Below are 20343 nucleotides of genomic sequence, written 5' to 3' on the forward strand. Positions count from 1 at the left end.
ATAAGAAACTACATACACATTTTGGGGGCGCCTGTGAACAAAAACCTTGATTTTACTACAGGTGCAATATATGACCCTGCACACTGGAATGAGAGCAATAATTATAGGATCATTATTCATGGTTAACTTTGAACTGATGACATTTATGATTGCGGAGTGTATGTTAGGTTAACGACACCCCGCAATCAGTTTTCAAAACGCAGTGCGATTCGCAGAATCGGATCGCATGGATGTGCAGGCTAAATATAACTAAAAAAACATAGAGAAACCGGTAGTTGTTCATCATTGGTCATTTTGTTTAAAAAAAAAATAAATGGGCTGCTCAGCCTAAAATGCCCGGGCCTATTTTTTTTCCCAGTCCGGACCTGATTAGCGACATCTAGTGTCCTATTTATGAACTGCAGTTAATCTGTAATAGGTTAAGCTTTAAAGTTGTTGTATCTCCAACACCTTTCCCCTTTAAAGCGTCCCTCCTTCTCTTCCCTGCATGTTTTTTTTTTCTCCACAGCTTATTGGTGCGCAAAATCATATATAAACCAATGTGATATACAACAATATATTCCAATAATGAAATAAAGGAAGAGTGTATGAAATCAAAGTCAATAAAAAGTCCACATATATATAATGCCATAATACCATATATATGTGACAAAACAAGATGAATATATTTTCAAAGGTGCAGGAATCAAACAGGTGCTATTCCAAATAATAGGTGCAGACTCCCACCACCTTGTGGATTTCCCCCTTACCCGGCGGATGAAGGTAAGTGCGAAATAATATCCAAATAGACTCTTCCAGTGAAACAAAACTGCAAAACCTGTGCTCTCAACTTCCAATGAAAAAAGCAAAATCAGCCTCTTACCAGAAAAAAGGTCTATGTACGCTTGTGACTCTCCTTGGTTGGGGGAGGTTCTCTTTCCCCTTAACAGCAGATATGTAGACCATTTTATTTATACATACAGTAGCATTTATTTTCGTATGCGCTGATTTACACATGACATTATACACATTTTTTTGAACTTCATGAAACCTGCCATCTACTGCTCTGGCAGTGGTAATTTTTATAATTGTAACAAGTAACTATGCAGCACAAAAAAAAATATTGGAGTAGAAGTATTGAAATCATCGAAAAAATGTAGTGAAGTAAAAGTGGAAGTAGGAGGAAAAAAATCGACTCCAGGAAAGTACAGATATCGCCTTTCGGTACTTAAGTACAGTAGTGAAGTAGTTCTACTTAGTTACTATACATCTCTGGCCTGGGAACACCCTAATCATCACCCTGTGTGGCACAAACTCCTCCTGCTGCCCCCTCCATTAGTACTGATTACTCACTGTGTTAATTCACACTTGAACTGTTTACTATGCTTCAGTTTGTGAATGAACAGGAAGCCACCCAGCACATAAACTTCCCATTCATTCACTGTTCAGGCTGCAGAAACAGGGACTGGGGGATCTCTGTCCTGAGTCCTCTTCTCTGTCTCAAAAGTGAGACATTAACCCCTGGTATTTCACCAAAGTCCCCCAACAAGGCTCCTAACAAAATTGTAAAAAAATAATAGTGTAAAATATAAAATCAAAAAAAACTACTGACACCGTCCCCTGATCTACTGACATGACACTGTTCACTGCTCTACTGACACCGTCCTCTGCCCTAATGATGTCATCCACTGCTCTACTGACACCAACCTCTGCCCTACAGACACTGCCCACTGCTCTACTGACACCATCCACTGCTCTACTGACACAAAACCCTGCTCTCCTGACACCATCCACTGCTCTCCTGACAAAGTCCACTGCTCTACTGACACAAAACCCTGCTCTCCTGACACCATCCACTGCTCTCCTGACAAAGTCCACTGCTCTACTGACACCGTCCACTGCTCTACTGACACAAAACCCTGCTCTCCTGACACCATACACTGCTCTCCTGACAAAGTCCACTGCTCTACTGACACCGTCCACTGCTCTACTGACACAAAACCCTGCTCTCCTGACACCATCCACTGCTCTCCTGACAAAGTCCACTGCTCTACTGACACCATCCACTGCTCTCCTGACAAAGTCCACTGCTCTACTGACACCATCCACTGCTCCCCTGACACCATCCACTGCTCTCCTGACAAAGTCCACTGCTCTACTGACACCGTCCACTGCTCTACTGACACAAAACCCTGCTCTCCTGACACCATCCACTGCTCTCCTGACAAGGTCCACTGCTCTACTGAGACAAACCCCTGCTCTCCTGACACTGTCCATGTGTGTTTGAGCTTTGAGGTGCAAACCCTAATGCTGTAAGCTGTGCATGCTATTGGCAGGCAATTGTACTACACAGCTCATGCTCGATCTAAAGAAGATTGTACAATCAGATTGTATAGAAATTGGGTGGAAGGTTGTATTGTAATGAGGGAGGTGTGGTCCAGAATAGTGAACACACCCTATCATGCCCTCTTCTATGATGAAACATCTCACATTTTGTCCCCAGAAAAGTAATAGAGGGGAAATCTTCTAATGGGGACACTAGTTCTGGTGACCTGGAGGTCCCCTAAGAATTCCCTTAAATTGCAGAGATTTCCTCTCACTTCCTGTTTGGCTATGGGACAGGAAGTGAAGAGAAATCTCCACAATGGGACATGGATAGTGAAAAAAAATCTGACAGGGTCCAAAATGAAAAAAAAAAGGTTTTGCTGCAGTTCTACTTTAAGGCAGTGCAAGAAGAGGACACAGAGGTAGCTGCAATACTACCAGAGGGATCAAGAGAGGATGCCACAGCTCCAGGGAGGTAGCACAACCACAAAGAGTGTCTCAGAAGCTCCTGGAAGACACTGGAAATGTGTCTAGTGACAGGTTAACGGGGCCGGAATAGTGACTGTCAGGGGCGGACGTACAAGGGTCGCAGGGGTCGCCATGGCGACTGGGCCCCATGCTGCAGGGGGCCTGAGAGGGCCCCCTGTATGTATAGATATGAGGAGCGGCAAGCGCAGCTGAGACCGGAGCTCCCCGATCCTCAGCTGAACTGTAAATCGGCACTGAGGGATAGGAAAGTGAAAGCACAGTGTGTGCTGTGCTCTCTGCCTCCCCCTACAGTGCAATACCCAGCAGGAAGTTACAGGAAGGTACAGTCCTCTCTCTGCCGTTTTTAAAAAGGCTTTCTGTATGTATGTATTTATATGTATGTGTGTGTGTATGTATGTGTGTGTGTGTGTGTGTGTGTGTGTGTATGTATGTGTGTGTGTGTGTGTGTAGTAACATGGACATCTTTGAAGGAGCCCTATACTTTGGTGCCAAATGAACTGCATAAACTTGAAGGATGTCATCTAGGGAGCAACATATAGGATACAGTAATATGGTGATAATACCACACTGCTAATGAAAGCTGGCTGTATGAGTATATGCTGGGGTATTGTTAGCCACCCATATTTCCAGAGCTCTTGATTCAAAGTGCCATACATCAAGCACCCTGCAAGCACATGCAATGCACACAGTTGCAGCATACTAGTGTGGGGTTTAAGATGTTAAAGCAGGTGGAGGCAATGGTTGCTGGATGCTCCTAGAAAAGCGGTCCGAGCACATATCGCTCTTTGGAGAGGAAAGCGAGTGTGAACGAGCCCTTAGGGCGAAATGATTCCATTTTGTTAGACTTTTATTATATCTCATACATGCAACCAATAAACACTGCAAAGTCATTCTGTGCTGTGTATGATGTCTGCTGTACACACTCTGTGCTGTCTATGATGTGTGTTATATACATTCTATGCAGTGTGCTATACATATTCCCTGTTGTGTAGGCTGTGTGCTATACACATGCTGTGCTGTGTATGCTCTGTGCTGTACACATTCTGTGCTATGTGCTATACACATGCTGTGCTGTGTATGCTCTGTGCTGTACACATTCTGTGCTGTGTATACTCTGTGCGGTAAACATTCTGTGTTCTGTATGCTGTGTGCTTTATACATTCTATGCTGTGTGCTGTACACATTTTGTGCTGTGTTTGCTCTGTGTTCTACACATTCGCTGTTCTATATATTCTCTGGGCTGTACACATTCTGTGTTGTGTGCTATACACATGTTGTGCTGTGTTGTGTGCTGTACACATTATGTGTTGTGTATGCTGTGTGCTGTACACATTTTATGCTGTGTATGCTCTGTGCTGTACACATTCTGTGCTGTGTGCTGTACACATTCTGTGCTCTGTATGCTGTGTGCTGTACACAGTCTGTGCTGTGGGCTGTACAAATTCTGTACTCTGTATCAGGGGCGTAACTACAGGGGTTGCAACCAGGCCCCATGCTCCAGGAGGCCTGTGCGGCTCCCCTGTACACCTGGATAGGAGGGGCGGCGGGGGCAGCATGTAGAGAAATCACTGTCCTCCTTTTTCCTACTGTAGATGCAGTGCCCCCCCCCCCCACTGTGCTGCCCCCCACTGTGTGAAGAAAAGGTCCCCCGGTCAGGGGTCTGGGGGGCCTTCATGGTTTCTTGCACCAGGGCCCTTAAGGTTCTAGTTACGCCTCTGGTGATTGTTTTAAGTGCAAAGACATTATAATTCCCCTCAGTGAGCCTAAGTGATCCATCCTTTTAAATGGGTTAAAGAGAACAGGTGCACCCCACCACATGGCTGTGCACCTAAGGGACATGAAGGCTAGCACACAGCTAAGTTGGGATTCAACACCTCTATCATATTATAAAAAAAAACTTAAATTTAATAGAATTACAAACCGCAGCCAGTATTTACCATTGTTACCTGGAGAAGGTTCTTCTATGCCCTTTCTAGCTTAGTTTCACTTAGGTATTGGAGTCTGACTTCATAACCAAGCCCTGGCAGCTGCTTTTCAAGAGTCTTTGAGACTGCCTGAGTGCCTGTCCATCTCACTGGACAGGGAGATGATGATCGCTTGTGAAGCTTAGCAAATAAGTCAGGGAAAGGCATGTCTCAGTAACAAAGTAAAACAAAATCAGAGAAGGGCACATGATCTGGGTAGATCAGAGCTCCCGTGCTGGACTACAAAAAACCCCCGCTAACTCCCCAATACCCACACCCACTTAAACTATATACAAAACACACTACTCGTCTTGGAGTAAAAATGGCCGACATGGCCTTTTATTAAATAACAAATATAAAATTATGAAATAACAATATAACAATAATAATAATAACAATAACCCAGATCTATGTTTGTGGTCCTTGACAGTACCATGTAAAAACCAACTTCTGTGTCTGGGTCACCATTTGGCTTGGTCACTTCCCCAGCCGCTAAGCACTGCCTCGGGGACTAACACAGCCGACCCAGACACCCCACCTGTACAATTTAGAGGACGCCATACCTCGGATGGGTCCCCACCATTTTTCCCAAAAACCAGTTTGCTGAACCCCTGTCAAGGACCCCAAACCGCCAACTTCAGCAGCAAAAATATAACACACCCCAAAAGCAACAACCCCACCGACAAACCAAAAAAAAAGGGCGGGAGGGAGGGACTTTTCTTCCACGCTTTCTCCTTCAGGATTGACCTGACCCCTCCTACCCTGGACCTATATTTCAACCTCTCCACCCCCTGCCTGGACAACTGACCAATAAGGTAAGTGTCCCCCTGTTAGCCCACCTACTTTTGTCCCCCACTTGACCTTTACTGCACGCTTCCCTTTCTCACCCATTCATGTATGCCCTATGCCTAGTCCTTTCTCTCCTGTCGCCGGGCATGTCTTGATCTGGGTAGATCAGAGCTCCCGTGCTGGACTACAAAAAACCCCCGCTAACTCCCCAATACCCACACCCACTTAAACTATATACAAAACACACTACTCGTCTTGGAGTAAAAATGGCCGACATGGCCTTTTATTAAATAACAAATATAAAATTATGAAATAACAATATAACAATAATAATAATAACAATAACCCAGATCTATGTTTGTGGTCCTTGACAGTACCATGTAAAAACCAACTTCTGTGTCTGGGTCACCATTTGGCTTGGTCACTTCCCCAGCCGCTAAGCACCGCCTCGGGGACTAACACAGCCGACCCAGACACCCCACCTGTACAATTTAAAGGACGCCATACCTCGGATGGGTCCCCACCATTTTTCCCAAAAACCAGTTTGCTGAACCCCTGTCAAGGACCCCAAACCGCCACAGCGCCACAAGTGTGACCCCTTACACTTGTGCGCCCCTCCACACCCTCAAGGCCCGGTGGATCCCATCCTCCAAACCCAAAAACCACAGGTCAGTGCCAATAGCATTTAGATGGACCCCATCCCCACGAAGGAACTGCCACGTATCGCTCTCCAGCTCCAGATGCTGCACCACCAGGCCACCATTCCTGCTGACGAATCTCCCCACCTCCTTGTTCACTTTAATACGGGCCTTATTAAGTTTGTCGACTGAACGAGCCGACCGCCACGAAGTGCGGGCCACAATGTCGGACCACACCACCAGCATATCAGGGAAGGAAGTGCGAAGCCTCAAAAAGTCGAACTTCACATCCCGAATGAGCTCACGCATAGAGCGGAGACCCAAATCATTCCCGCCCACATGCAAAACAAGGATATCCGGGGCCCTGTCCAACCTGGCAAAGCGGGAGACTTCCGGCACGACCCTGCTCCACAGCATGCCAGGCACACCTATCCACCTAACCCTGCCATCCTCCCGGGGAACTCCCAACTGTCTACCATTAGGCCTGACCTCCGCCCGCCTGGCCCCCCAGAAGACATACGAATGGCCGAGGATCCAAATCAGACACTGCCGGACACCTGCAAAAAGAAACAAAGACAGTGCACCCTACACCCAAAGCACACATACAACACAACCAAACAAACACGAAAATTACGCAGAAAGCACACACAAACAGGCCCCTGTAACCCCTCTGCAGAGGCTACTGCACCAGGTGGGGCCTGACGTAGGACCGGAACCTGTGCGACTCCCACCGCCCAATGCGCCTGACCACGTCCTCTCCCAAACCCCAACGGGCCGCCTCAGTGGCCGCCCCGATGCGAAAAGAATGGGACGCATAAGCCGCCGGGTCGAAGCCCCCGTCCAGCAAACACTTCCTAAACACCGCCACAAATTGAAACCTGGACAGGCAAGAACCGTCCAAGTGAACCAATAAGGCACCACCAACCGCAGGCCGAACCTGAAGATAACTCTCCAGAGCCCCCACCGGCAAACATCAGCTCCGTTGCCCCGAAACAGCTCCACCCACTTACCTCTGCCCACCTGGTCCGTTTTGGACCTTCGGAGACGAATCCGAACCGAGGAGGCAGTGTGCACGACGTCCTCCAGCAGAAGCCCCCCAGCCACCCTCGTCGATGGACTAACCAGTTCACCAATCCGGAAGGCCCCAAAGAAAGCCAACAGGAAGGCTGCCCTGAACAGCAAGCCCTCATAAGATGACGAACAGATAGAGCCCAGTTTTCCCAGAACGACACCCAACACTGAAAAAGACACCGGACGCTGGGAATCGCGGCCCCGGTTACACTTCCGGTACCCCTTCAACGCCTGCCGCACGTGAAAAGCCTTGGTGAAATCCACCCCCCCTGTCAACTTGAACCAAAAGGCCATGCCTGCCAGTTTTCTATCCATGGCCGCCGCCGAAACTCCCCGCCCAAAATTCATACACACAAAGTAAAGCACCAGAGCGGACACATCCACCCCCAAATCTGTCCCCCCTACCTCCTCCAAAAAGGAACGCCATTCCGCCCACGCCCTGACATACGCCTCCCAAGTCGCAGGGGACAGTGACCGCCGAATCAAAATCGCTGCTCCTCCAAGGGGACCGTCCACAAATCCCGCGGACAGGGAATCCCATGCTGCTCCGCTGCCGGCGCCAACACGCGAAACTCGGTCCACTGGAAACGAGACAAAGCATCGGCCACCTTGTTAGAAACCCCCGGAATATGCACAGCATAAATAAAAACATTGAAACGCAGACACAACAGGACCAGATGGCGCAACAGGCTAACTACCGGGGGGGAAGACGCCGAGATGTTATTGATCGCCTCCACCACCCCCATGTTGTCGCAATGAAAACGCACCTTCTTGTTGCCAAAGCCCGCCCCCCATAGAGCCACCGAAACCACAATCGGAAACAACTCCAACAACACCAAGTTACGCAGGAAACCCGCCGACCTCCAGGATTCCGGCCAAGGTTCCGCGCTCCACTGTCCCTGAAAGAATGCCCCATACCCCGCAGAACCAGCCGCGTCCGTAAATAGAGCTAAGTCCCCGTTGCTAAACGGACCGTCCATCCACAGCGAGCAGCCATTGTAAGACTCCAGAAACATATCCCAAATCCTCAGGTCCGCCCGAAGCCCCCTGGTAAGCCTCACCGAATGCCCAGGGGCCCGGACCCCTGATGTGGCCGCAGCCAAACGGCGACAAAAAATTCGCCCCATGGGAATTATCCGGCACGCGAAGTTCAACTTACCGAGTAAGGACTGTAACTCCCGCAGCGTGATCCTGCGACGACCGCTCGCCTGCCTAACCTCCTCCCTCAAACGCACCAACTTGTCCAACGGCAACCTGCATTCCATGGCCAGAGAGTCAATCGTGATGCCCAAGAATACCAATTCCGTCACAGGGCCCTCCGTCTTGTCCGAAGCCAAAGGAACCCCAAAACGGGCGGCGATGTGTTGCAGCGTCCCCAAGAGGACCGCACAGGTCCTCGAGCCTGAGGGCCCTATGCACAAAAAGTCATCCAAATAATGGATGATGGAGCTAACCCCCGACACATCCTGAACCACCCACTCCAGAAAGGAAGAAAAGGTTTCAAAGAAGGCACACGCAATGGAACAGCCCATCGGCAAGCAGCGATCCACAAAATAAGATCCTTGCCAACGGCACCCCAACAAGTGCATACTATCGGGGTGAACTGGCAGTAAGCGAAAGGCCGCTTCCACGTCGGCCTTGGCCAACAGGGCCCCCTTACCATATTTTCGAACCCAAGAAATGGCTGCATCAAACGACGTATAGGTAACCGCACACGCCCGCGGGTCAATACCATCGTTGACGGAGCCACCCCGCGGATAGGACAGATGGTGAATCAGGCGAAACTTGCCAGGTTCCTTCTTGGGGACCACCCCCAACAGCGAAACCACCAGCCCCGGCAACGGGGGTGAAGCGAAAGGCCCACTCATCCTGCCCAATGCCACTTCCTTAGCCAGCTTCTCCGCCACCACCTCCGGGTAAAGCCGGGTAGAACGCAAGTTGCCCGCCAAGGGCGGAATCCCCTCCAAAGAACATGGAATGCGAAAACCCTCCCGAAAACCCACTTCAAGGCGGCCAGCTGCCTCCCGATCGGGGTACCTATTTAAGAACGGTACCATCCTTGCCACCCTCACCGGAGTCATCCCTCTTGCCAGGGACCTCCCCACCACGCCCCTTTCCCCGTTTGAAGCAACGGGACAGGGGGTGACTGCCGCCACATCCTGAACACTCGTGCTTAAAACGACAGGAGCTCCCAAACTTGCACGTGCCCTCGTTGAACTGCCAACACACCCCTTTCTTCTTATCGGCCGATGAACCCGAGGTCGAGGTGCCGCCGCCCCCCCCCCCTGGAAAAAACTGACCCCCCCGCCCGGGCAGACGTCATCAACTTCATCCACAGGCTGATATCCTTATGATCCCACCGGATGGAGGGCCGGACCGCCTTTCGCTGCCGAAACTGTTCATCATAACGCAACCAGGCCACCCCCCCGTACACACGGTGGGCTTCCCCAATCGCATCCAGGTAGCAGAACAACGCCGAGCAATTCTCGGGCGCCTTCTCCCCTATAACGCTCGCCAAAATCGCAAAAGCCTGCAACCAATTGGCAAACGTACGGGGGATCAGCCGATACCGCCGCTTCTCTTCCTCCTCCTTTTTGCTCTCGTCCGGCTTAACCCTATCCAGGTTAAACTTCTCCAACGGGAGCAGGGAAAAAATTTCTACATAGTCACCTTTCCATATCTTGTCGCGAACGTCGGGCTTAAGGCGAGCCCCCAACGGTCCCTCGAAGCAGACGTACACCTCGCACTTCGCCGCGTCCGCCAACCTTACCTTGTCACAGTCCTTGTTCCCGTCCCCGGACTTGTCCACCGCAGCCGCAACCGGAGCCAGCGACGCCTCCTCCGTCTGCGTGCCCGCCACCGTCACTCCTGCCTGGGCTCCCGCCACCGCCGACCCCTGAACCGGGCGGGAGCCCCCCACCACTGCCCCGAGTCCCGGCGGGGCCCAAGCCGCCACCGAGGGAGGGGCCGCCAAAGCACTGGCCTCCAGCCGCCTCACCAAGTCCCGCAGGCTTCCCAACACCTCCAGACCCACCCGGGCTGACACATCCCCCCCAACACCCCGGACCAAACCCCCACCCCCCGGGCCAGACAACACATCAGACGCCACAGCAGAAGACAGTACAGACATAGAGCACTCACCAGGCTGCCCAGGGCTGGACGCCCCCCCAGCCGCCACTCCGGCATCCCCCGCTGCGACAGGAACAGCATCTGCGACTTCACCGTCCTCCGAGCTGCTGACCTCCCCTTCCGATCGGACGACCTCTGGACTGTGGACCGGAACCTCTGCCGACGCCGTCTTCCCCCTCCTCTGGACGGATCTCCTCTTCACAGACAGCCTGGAGCTCGATCCTGTAGAAGCAGGCTGCTGCAGACGTGGTCCCTTTAAGCCGAAGCCGCACCTCCTGATGACGTCATCAGCGCGCGCCCCGCTCTCCTCCACATCCTCCGCTCTCCCAGGCCTAGGAGCAGGCCTGGAGGTCCTCACAGTCGGCTGCAGGGCACCCGATCGGCTCCCCCCCGCTCACTCGGCGACCATCACGATCCGGGATGGGGCCCCCGGCTGCCCTAGGCAGCAGGCCGGCACCCGCAGCACTAGCTCTCCCCCGCCGAGCGGATGCCCCGACCGGAACATCGCCAGGGACACCCGCCGATCCATCCGGCCGAACGATGATGGAGGAAGGGACCCGGGCTGCAGCAAGGTGAGTGTCCCTCCCCCGTGGGCTCCATCCATGAAGGGGATTCCTCCCAGCTTCCCCACCCGCCGAAGCAGGCGCACGCTTCGCAGGGGGGGCTGAAGGGTCCCTATTGGGGCTCCCATGGCGACGCTGAGCCCTGGGGGCCCGATCCGGGCTGAAGCGCTCCGGAGGCCTAGACCTCCTAGCACGTGTGGAGGAAGGCCTCAATTGCGAGGGGCCTTCCCCGGCCCCCTGCAAGGTGCTGGCCACCTGTCCCTGCACCCAGTCTGAGCCATGCACCTCAGCCAACTCCCGGAGACGGGACAGCAGGCCATCCAATTCACTCATCTCCCCTCTATTGCAGATCCAAGAAGAGACGCAGCAGCTGGACACACAGACTTTTCTTCCACGCTTTCTCCTTCAGGATTGACCTGACCCCTCCTACCCTGGACCTATATTTCAACCTCTCCACCCCCTGCCTGGACAACTGACCAATAAGGTAAGTGCCCCCCTGTTAGCCCACCTACTTTTGTCCCCCACTTGACCTTTACTGCACGCTTCCCTTTCTCACCCATTCATGTATGCCCTATGCCTAGTCCTTTCTCTCCTGTCGCCGGGCATGTCTGAAAGAGCTTTTATGACTAATAATGACCTAGTTACAATGTTGTGGCATCTGCTCTTAGGCAGGAAAACTTTAAAATTCATTAGGGCTCACCTAAAATAATATTCTTGCAGAAAATGTTTAATGTGGAGAACAACATTTCAGTGGATTAAGAAACATGTCCCCTTTATTTTTACATTTCACAATTAGGATGTAAAATATTTAGGATTGTATCACATGTAATACATACTGTGTCACCAACTTGCTGCAACAAGGCAAAATACCCAATCTATGGTGATCAGTGTGAGGAAAAAAATGACCCCAGCACCAGTGGTCAGAGGGAGGAAAAAGCACCTATCATTGGTGTCAGTGAGATAAAAATTTACCAGCATTGGTGTTAAAACAGGATGAGGTTCTGAGGTCAATTACACCTTGGGTTTGAGGGGGATATCGCTGTTTCCCAGTCTAGTGAAACTTTTAATATGTTGCTGAAAATTCATGCCCACATTTATAATCAATTCAAAATGGGATTTTTTTTTATTTTTTTTATAGTGAAGGTGTAGCACTGCCCCCCTAGGGATTGCTTGATATTCACTCTGTAGGTTTCCCCTGGTTACTAGCACCCAGCCATAAGTAAAGACAAGTCCTTGATTCTCCTTGGCTCACACTCCAATAATCAATCCAGGGGCATTTGGTTATTTTGTGGTTTATTGTAAAATGGGGATAGGAGAAGGAAATAGTGGGATACTCCAACTTTAACTATTCACAGTGGTTGAGGACTCCTATCTTCTCTGCTTTACAATAGATTTGGAACAGCCAGGCTGTTGATTCATCCTGCCACTTTAGATGAATATGGATTAAACCTCTTATCCTTAAAATGACTTGGTGAACAACTAGTTATCTTCAGGATACTCTCCCTAGTATCCTCTCTCTCTTAGCCTCAGCTGACACCTGTCCATTGACTGTCCTACCAGCAGGGGTGGCCCCCTCAGGTCAGGCCCCTTGACACTAGTCCCTGTACTCATGATACTGTAGTCCCGGGGTCTCCAGTGTCTCCCCTCTCAGTCAGCTCTCCTGGACCTCTGGGTTCAGCTCCTCTCAACCGCTCCTCTGGCCCTCCGGACGACTTCCTGAGACCACATGGCACCGCTACAGAGGAGGAGGAGGCAGCCGCCCCCTCCCTCCGGGACTCCGGTCTCCAGCCAAAGCCCCCACAGCACATAGGAAGCACTCCTCTGGTTAGCAGACAGAGCTCAAAACTATACTCTCTCACTCGCACCTACCTAGCAGGGTTCTACAAAGGGATATTTAATTTGAGTTTGTCTTGCAAAGGCCTTTTTTTTAAGTTTGGAGTACTCAGCATACGTTTGTTTCTGAATAGTTGTTAGAGATGATGTGTGCATCAAAAGCCCAAAGCATTTGATTCCCCCTCCCCATTTTATTAAAACCTAGACATTCCATTTGCCAGTTGTCTGCCTGCACACTCTCCCCCCTCTTCCTCCTCTGAAAATCCTGCTATAGTCCTGGAACCTGAAGATTCTGTGGAAATACTTGACTATACCATAGCATAGTTCCCAACTGTCCCTGATTTTGAGGGACTGTCCCTGATTTGGGACAATGTCACTCTGTCCCTCTTTCCTCCTCATTTGTCCCTCATTTTGGTCTGATCTATATAGTTGTATGTAAAATGCACTATTTATCTTTCAAAAAGTGTTTCCCAGTGCTAAGCCTTTCATCCAAATTCTAAATTGCTGCATTTGTAAATTTCAAAAGCCTGTATAAAGGAATAGTAGTGGTAAAAAAAAAAAAAAGCACTTGTGGGTTTAACTATTTTTATGTATATTTCTCCTTTAAGGGGTTGGGCAGGGGGTGTGTCTTATGCCTACATACTTTTGCAAATAGGTGTCCCTCGTTCCCATATCAATAGTTTGGTAGGTATGCCATGGTAGACTTGCAGCAGCAGAAGATTTGAGATTTGTGATGCACAAGACATACTTTCTTCTGACATAGAGAAAATGTAGGATGGCCATAGAAGAAAGGGGTTGCGCTAGAGGCAGGTGACAGCAGACAGGAAGTAGCAAAATACAGAGAATTTGCAGTAGCTGTAGCTTAATTTAAAGTAGTCTACAGTAAGGAAGAGTTGGCAGACGGTGCATGGGTGCCATGGAAGAGAGACTGAAGGGCAGTAAAGGAGAAAGTACCCTGTGGCAGGAGTACTTTGCAGAGAACAGCAGGTAGCAGCTGTCCAAATCCTTCTGGCAGCATGGCCCAAAAAGTCAAAGGATCTGTTACCCCTAAGGCCAGTCCAATCCACTCTGCAATATGGGCCTTTTATTTACTGTGTCTGCTGTCGAATACAAAAGTGTAATCTGCAACCACTGCCAAAAGCCTAACATCTGCTTGGGTACTACTATAAAAGCACATGTGCTATATAAGCACATAACATAAATTGCCCCAGAAACATGTCCAGCTTCTCAATGCTAACTTAGCAGAGCTTGTTGTGCTATAAGTACTCCCATACAAACTTGTGGAAGACACCATTACACTTCCTAGAAAGTCATCCCTGCTCTCAATCTTTAGAGAGTCTCTGATGCTGTTGTGGCGGCAGAGTAGCACTATATATCATTGTGCACTAGAATGCCTGGGAATGGGATGCAACACAGACCATACCACTCATGTTTGTGGTGCCTCCTTGTTGTTTGATGGAGCTGGTTGGCTGTACCCCCTTCTTCTCATTGACTTTATCCTCTAAATGTTCCTCATCATCAGGGACAGTAGTACCCACTATCACCAGTAGTACAACCCACAGCCTAAGCAACATCATAGGCAAAATGCTGCCATACAATGCTGCAGCTTGAAAGCCTGATAAAAAAAACAAAAAAAAAAAAAAGCCTGGCAAATCCAGGCCCAAGAGCCCCAGCTGAAGACCAGCAAAGTATGTGTGATAATGGCACTAACCTGCTGTCTGCCCTTCGCCCTGGGGAACCTCATTCATGTGCTTGCTTAATCCATGTCCTAAAACTAATAGTGTGACACTTCCTGTCGAAATATCCTGGATTCAAAGACATGCTTCAACATGTCTGGAGGGTTTGCGCAAACTTTAAGGGCTCCTACCCAGGCATGGCTTGTCTAACAGAAATTTAACGGTGATACCAGTTTCCTGCCCAAAAATTTATATTCAGTCACCTAGTATTTCTGCAGATATGGGGCAAGGACAGGTTCTGAAGATGTTAGAGTTAGAGACTTTTCACCCCAGAAGTGGCTGCTCATCAAAGACACCTGCATTGTTTTGACCCCCCTTGGAGGAGGCAAGTAAAATAATGATGTGGGTGATGTCATGGCGCTCTCTAATATAGCTGGGTGCTACAAGGGAGGGGGATGAGAAGGAGAAGAGGGTATGGAGCAGCAGAGAGGGGGATCCAAAAGGTAATGGGAGGGGGGTGCCACGTTCGGCGACTGCCAACTGGAGCGAGGAGAGGCTCTGAGGAATAGAAAGCAGGAAAGAGCGGCGCCAGCTTAGTGTAGCATAAATTTATTCAGCAATAATGAATGTAGCAACTTACTCTGAGGTAAGGTTAGACAGGTACGATGGGTGTAGTGGGCTTATCCATCTTCTTCTCCTGGGGAAGTGCCGTAGAGGAGGGTGGTTTAGTGCCAGTGGTGTGGGGAGGCTGTTGTTCGGCAGCCTGTCCGTAGGATTCAGCAGCGGCGGCGGAGCGTTCGCAGCAGGGCTCCGACTACCTGCTTCGGGTCTGACCAACGTTACTTCCTGGTGGGAAAAAGATAGGGGTTGCACGCGTTCGGGGCATCCGTGCTCCTTCGTCAGGCAGTGGCTGTAAAATAGTGAGCTGTGATCAGGTAGGGACAATTGACATGATATTGACATGATACCAGAAGCACTGGAGGCACAGCAGCCAGATAAATGGCAGGATTTGATGCAATTTTGGTACCACCAGAAACCCCTGTCCCCCTCCATTGACCTTTCTACCTTCTTCTGCCTGAAGACCGCGGCCTGCTCCTGCTTCTGCTACCTGGCTTGCCTTCCAGTTTGCTCACAGTGTTTGACCCCCTGCCTGGACTTTCCTCTGCACCAGTTTGCCTGGCTTCTTGGAACCTTCCGGAGACCTCTGCCCTGCTGTGCTTCTAGCCACCCAGCAAGCTCCTGAAGTTCCTCTGCTCTTCTCATCTGTACCCTGCTGGCAACCCATGCGCCTTTGGACGCTACACCTCCTGTACCATCTTCAGGGGTGTGCCGCACTTAGCTGCAAGGGAAGCCCTCTCAGCACCTTGGCCTCGGATCAAGTACCTGACACACGTGGTCAAAAAGCAAGCCAGGGGACAGTTCAGGCAGAGTTCTAGCGTGGTCAGACAGATAGCAGAATTACAACAGGAGATCAAACACAGGAACAAGTAGCAAGCATCAAAATCCTGTAGACCATAAGGCAAGGTCCTAGTGCAGCAGAGGTATTTAACCACTTGGCAACACCCCGCGCAGATTTACTGCAGCAGGGCGGCTTGGCTGCGCATAATCACATAAATGTAAATTATTATGTGCACGTGGTTTTGGTGGCGCACACCGCCGGCCTCCCTTGATCTTTGGCAAAACTGACAGGAGAACCGTCTGGTATGTAAACTGGTATCTAAGCAATGTAAGACGGCTCTTCTGTCAGAAAGGCAGGGAAAGACTGTGTGATTCAGCTAAGCTAAATCACTGATCTCTCTCTGCCTCTGTTGAATCAATCCATAAAACAGTTAGTAAGCACATTTAGGGAACACATTTACCCCTTGATCACCCCCAGTGTTAACCCCTCTCCTGCCAGTGTCCTTTATACAGTAAGAGTGCATATTATTTAGCAATGATCACTGTATTAATGTAACTGGTCCCCAAAAAGTGTCACTTTGTGTCAGATCTGTCCGCCGCAATGTCGCAGTCCCGATATAAATCACTGATCGCCGCCATTACTAATAAAAAAATTAAAAAAATAAAATGTCCACGAAACTATCCCATAGTTTGTAAAAGCTATAACTTTTGCGCAAACAAATTATTATACGCTTTTTGGGATTTTTTTTACCAAAAATATGTAGCAGACTACAAATTGGCCTAAACTGATAAAAAAAATTTGACTTTTCTAAACTTTTTTTATTGGGAATGTTTTATAGCAGAAAGTAGAGGTGATCAAGTACCACCAAAAGAAAGCTCTATTTGTGGGATAAAAAGGACATCAATTGTATTTGGGTACAGCGTCGCACGACCGCGCAATTGTCAGGTAAAGCAAAGCAGTGCTGAATTGCAAAAAATGGCCTGGTCGTTAAGGGGGTAAAACCTTCCGGGGCTGAAGTAGTTAAATAGCCAACTTGGAGCCAATCTAGTGGTGGGCGTGCGCGCCGATGCGCGTTCGTACAAGCACGGGTCTGGCTAATAGAAATTCTCGGTCTGTGCATAACTATGCACCTATACACATTTAGTCTTTCCTGACAACTGGTCTGGCTGATAGGAATTCTCCGTCTGCGCATAAATATGCGCCTGGCTATAATTTGTCCTTCCTGATGATACTCCACCTGTCCCCGAACAACAGTAACTGACTTTTTTTTTTTTAAATAAATCATATCTGGATTGTAGGAGGCTTTGAAACATCTGTTGCAGAAGCCGCAAAATACATTTTTTAATTGTAACGTTTCTCAGCTGCAAAGTTATAATTGTTTTTACTACTACTACTGCCACTTATCTTTAAATTCAAGGTCTATTCATTCTAAACACATGTTGACTCCTATGATTTATTTATTTACTCCTTCAGAGCTGTGTCTCAGCTGCAAAGATATAATTGTTATTGTAGGAAAACTCCTGCCGTGTGTCTCTAAATATGAGGCCTATACAACCTGAAAGTGTTTTGTTCTAGCCCTCTAATTTTACAATCTTTTTAAATTAGAGCCGGTTCACACTGTTCTGACTTGTCAGGCGACTTGGTCGCCTGACAAGTCGCGGACCGTGCTGTGCAATCGGAACCGTTCTAATAGGAGAGACTCAAGTCGCTCCGACTTAGAAAAAGGTTCCTGCACTACTTTTGGAGAAAGTCGTAGCGACTTGCATTGACTTCCATTATGTGATGTCGGTGCAAGTCGCGCCGAAGTCGCGGTGCACGGCGACTTCATTAAGTCGCCCCGAAGTCGTGTCACCATAGTGTGAACCGATACTAAATGTTTATTCTCTAAATAAACAAACAAATAAATAAATAAATAAAATTGTAGCAGTTTTACCATCCTTTTTACAATCCTTATCACCAGTATAAAAAAAATCTTAGTTGACTATAAACTGGTTCTGTTCCTCACTCTAAATTCATTCAAAATTTGCTACTCTCAGTTTGTTCATGGTTTAATAGCGAATAAAACCCGTAGCAAAGCATCCTGTGGTAAGCAGGTTGAAATGTATGTAGTTCTTTTCTAGCAGGTTGCCCAGGCTGGGGAAAGGATTAAGCATTTTCAGCCTGGTTCCTGAGCTTCCTAAGGGCCAACCTTTTAGGGCTCTTTCACACAGGTGGACCGTTCAGATGCATGGGGAACTGACAGCTGTGTCTCTGCACACAGCGCGGAGACACAGCTGTCATCCTTCTGCTCAGCGGGGGATCGGCGGATAGATCCCCCGTTGAGAAAAACGGACTCCGTCGGACGGAGTGTGTGAAAGGGGCCTTATACAAAGAGAAGGACCGCTGAGATCAGAGATTGCTGTAGGGTCCTGTGAAGTTCTGCCACTAAGCTGGGAGTCGGGGAAAAAACATGTAGATACCAGGAGCCATTCAAGTCATGGTCAATGTCTATTTGCACTCTCGCCTCATGGCGGTATGCCTGGGCCACTACATCAACTTAGTTAGGATTAGAAAAACAACATTGTTTGTTCCTTAATATGATGCTACAGTAAAAATTATCTCAACCGTTTTGAGCCTAGTCTGAAGTTATTCAAAGAAATGCATGTTGGTTCAGGTATATTCCAATGGACCTGGGTCTATAATAGCACAAAGGAGTAAAAAGTCAAACTACTACAACAGGTTAACTTGGAAGAGGAGTGCAATTGCTGTGGGTAACTAAGTGCAACCAACCAGTCATTTAGCGTGGTACCTGGTAAGGGGACATGCCCTCCAGTAGCGAGGGGGTCAGTGTTCTGGCTCCCTCCCCAGCAGTCTATCTCCCATAGTAACCGGGAGCAGACTAGCTTTACAGAGATCTATGACTTAGTCACATGGTCAGTGTTAAATGAGAGCATGCATGAAGTCCACGCTAGGTGTTCCACGGGACCCCATTCTGTTAGTGGGAGTGAGATAACAGAGCTATGCTGGACTGTCGGAGTGGGTACAGGCTGATCTCCAAGGCGGGGAACTGCCTTAACCTCCCTGGCGGTATGTTTATGTCAGGAATTATGTACCAAAAGCGGTACAATTTTTTGCATTGACGTTATGTATTGTAGGGCAAATGGTAGTGCAGCGCTATCAGATATGGTACAACCCATATATAAAAAAGTGAAATAAATAAATAAATGACACTAAATAAAAATGGTGAACAACAAAGTCCATGAAGTGATGAATGTGAATATGAAACCAAAAAAGTCCCAGAGAGGTGATGTTAGACCCGAAGACTTAAATCCAAAGATATAGGCAGGAGTGCACCCGTGGAGTAAATAACAGAGTGGCAGCTTACCAGAAGCTGAGGCCTCCAACTTAATGGAACGGCCACACACGCCAAGATATGAATCCTAATGGATCGCCTCCTTCATGGACCAGATATCAGATATATTCCTCTACTTCATATGGGAACTCCGAACATGGTTTCATAAGTGTGTAAGGGGAAATAAGCAGCACATAGCGTAATCCCATTTAATAGCACACAAAAATGTATTTGAAATTGCACTTACATAGGTGTCTTGCATATAGGCACATCAAATACATCAGAGCCAAGGCAAAAACTGCGGCGTCCCGCGTGTGTGTACAAGCCGGCGTCTAGGGGGCGTGACACTTGTGCGTCCGGTACCTCCCGACCGGTTTCGTCATACGTGACGTCGTCCGGGGCAAGGGGCACTGAAAGGGCACTGTGTCTGATACTAAGGTGATACAGTGTAATCCTCTCAGATTACACTGTATCACCTCCTTTTTATGTGTTTGTGTTTTGTGCAACTTTTGAATTTCCCTCCTAGTTCCGCTCCCATGCAGCATTGCTGCTGCAGGGAACGGAACCAGGAAGTCATCAGACCGACGGACGAGCAGCGGGGATCTCGGCGGCGATCACAGCAATGGGAGATCATCGCTGGATCGCCAGGAGAAGGTAAGGAACCCCGCTGCAGGCTCTGCACATCTACCCTGAGCGTGACTCAGGGATACGGATCCTAGCACAAAAAAAACACCCCGAGTCACAGCTAAGGGAGTTAATGTTGTATTGTTCACATGACCACAGTCTCCATCTGATCCTGGGCATTGATGAGCGCTCTCTGCGTGAGTGTTTCCCCATGTGCATAGGCGCAGATGACCCCGGCACCCTAACACTCTTATCTACCTACAGGCAGAGGCTGTTGATTACAAAGGTACTGTCGGCAGCAGAAACACTGAAAAAGGCTCACACTGCCAAGGTATGCAGACCCTGATTGAAGATAACATAGGCTTCTGCATGTGCGCCCGTGCTGCTGGATGCCTCCATTATTAGGCACTCATGAATCCATGATTTAAAGTGGTTCTGAAGGCAGAAGGTATTTTACCGTAATGCATTTCTGGGTGCAACATCCTTCCTCAGCCTCTCTTATACTTACCTAAGCCCCATCCTGATTCGGTGAT

General features: G+C 49.0%; 2 protein-coding genes and 1 pseudogene across 3 annotated transcripts; all 3 read right to left on the reverse strand.

Annotated features, from left to right (window-relative positions):
- Positions 1–6145: 6145 nt before the first annotated feature.
- On the reverse strand, positions 6146–6788 carry LOC309567420 (uncharacterized protein; the record flags this gene model as incomplete). Its single annotated transcript, XM_082272820.1, has 2 exons — positions 6146–6741; positions 6785–6788. The coding sequence occupies 2 exons, from the start codon at positions 6786–6788 to the stop codon at positions 6146–6148; spliced, it is 600 nt and encodes a 199-aa protein (XP_082128946.1).
- Positions 6789–6863: 75 nt separating this feature from the next.
- LOC309567421 (integrase/recombinase xerD homolog) lies at positions 6864–7570 on the reverse strand (annotated as a pseudogene). The gene has a single exon. The product of its transcript is annotated as an integrase/recombinase xerD homolog (transcript).
- Positions 7571–7737: 167 nt separating this feature from the next.
- Positions 7738–9312, reverse strand: LOC309567422 (uncharacterized protein; the record flags this gene model as incomplete). The annotated part of the gene is made up of 1 exon (XM_082272821.1): positions 7738–9312. One exon carries the CDS (start codon positions 9310–9312, stop codon positions 7738–7740), a length of 1575 nt encoding a protein of 524 aa, XP_082128947.1.
- Between the last annotated feature and the right edge of the window lie 11031 nt (positions 9313–20343).

The sequence above is a fragment of the Pelophylax lessonae genome (genome assembly GCF_965119305.1).
Source record: "Pelophylax lessonae genome assembly, chromosome: 11".
Taxonomy (NCBI): domain Eukaryota; kingdom Metazoa; phylum Chordata; class Amphibia; order Anura; family Ranidae; genus Pelophylax; species Pelophylax lessonae.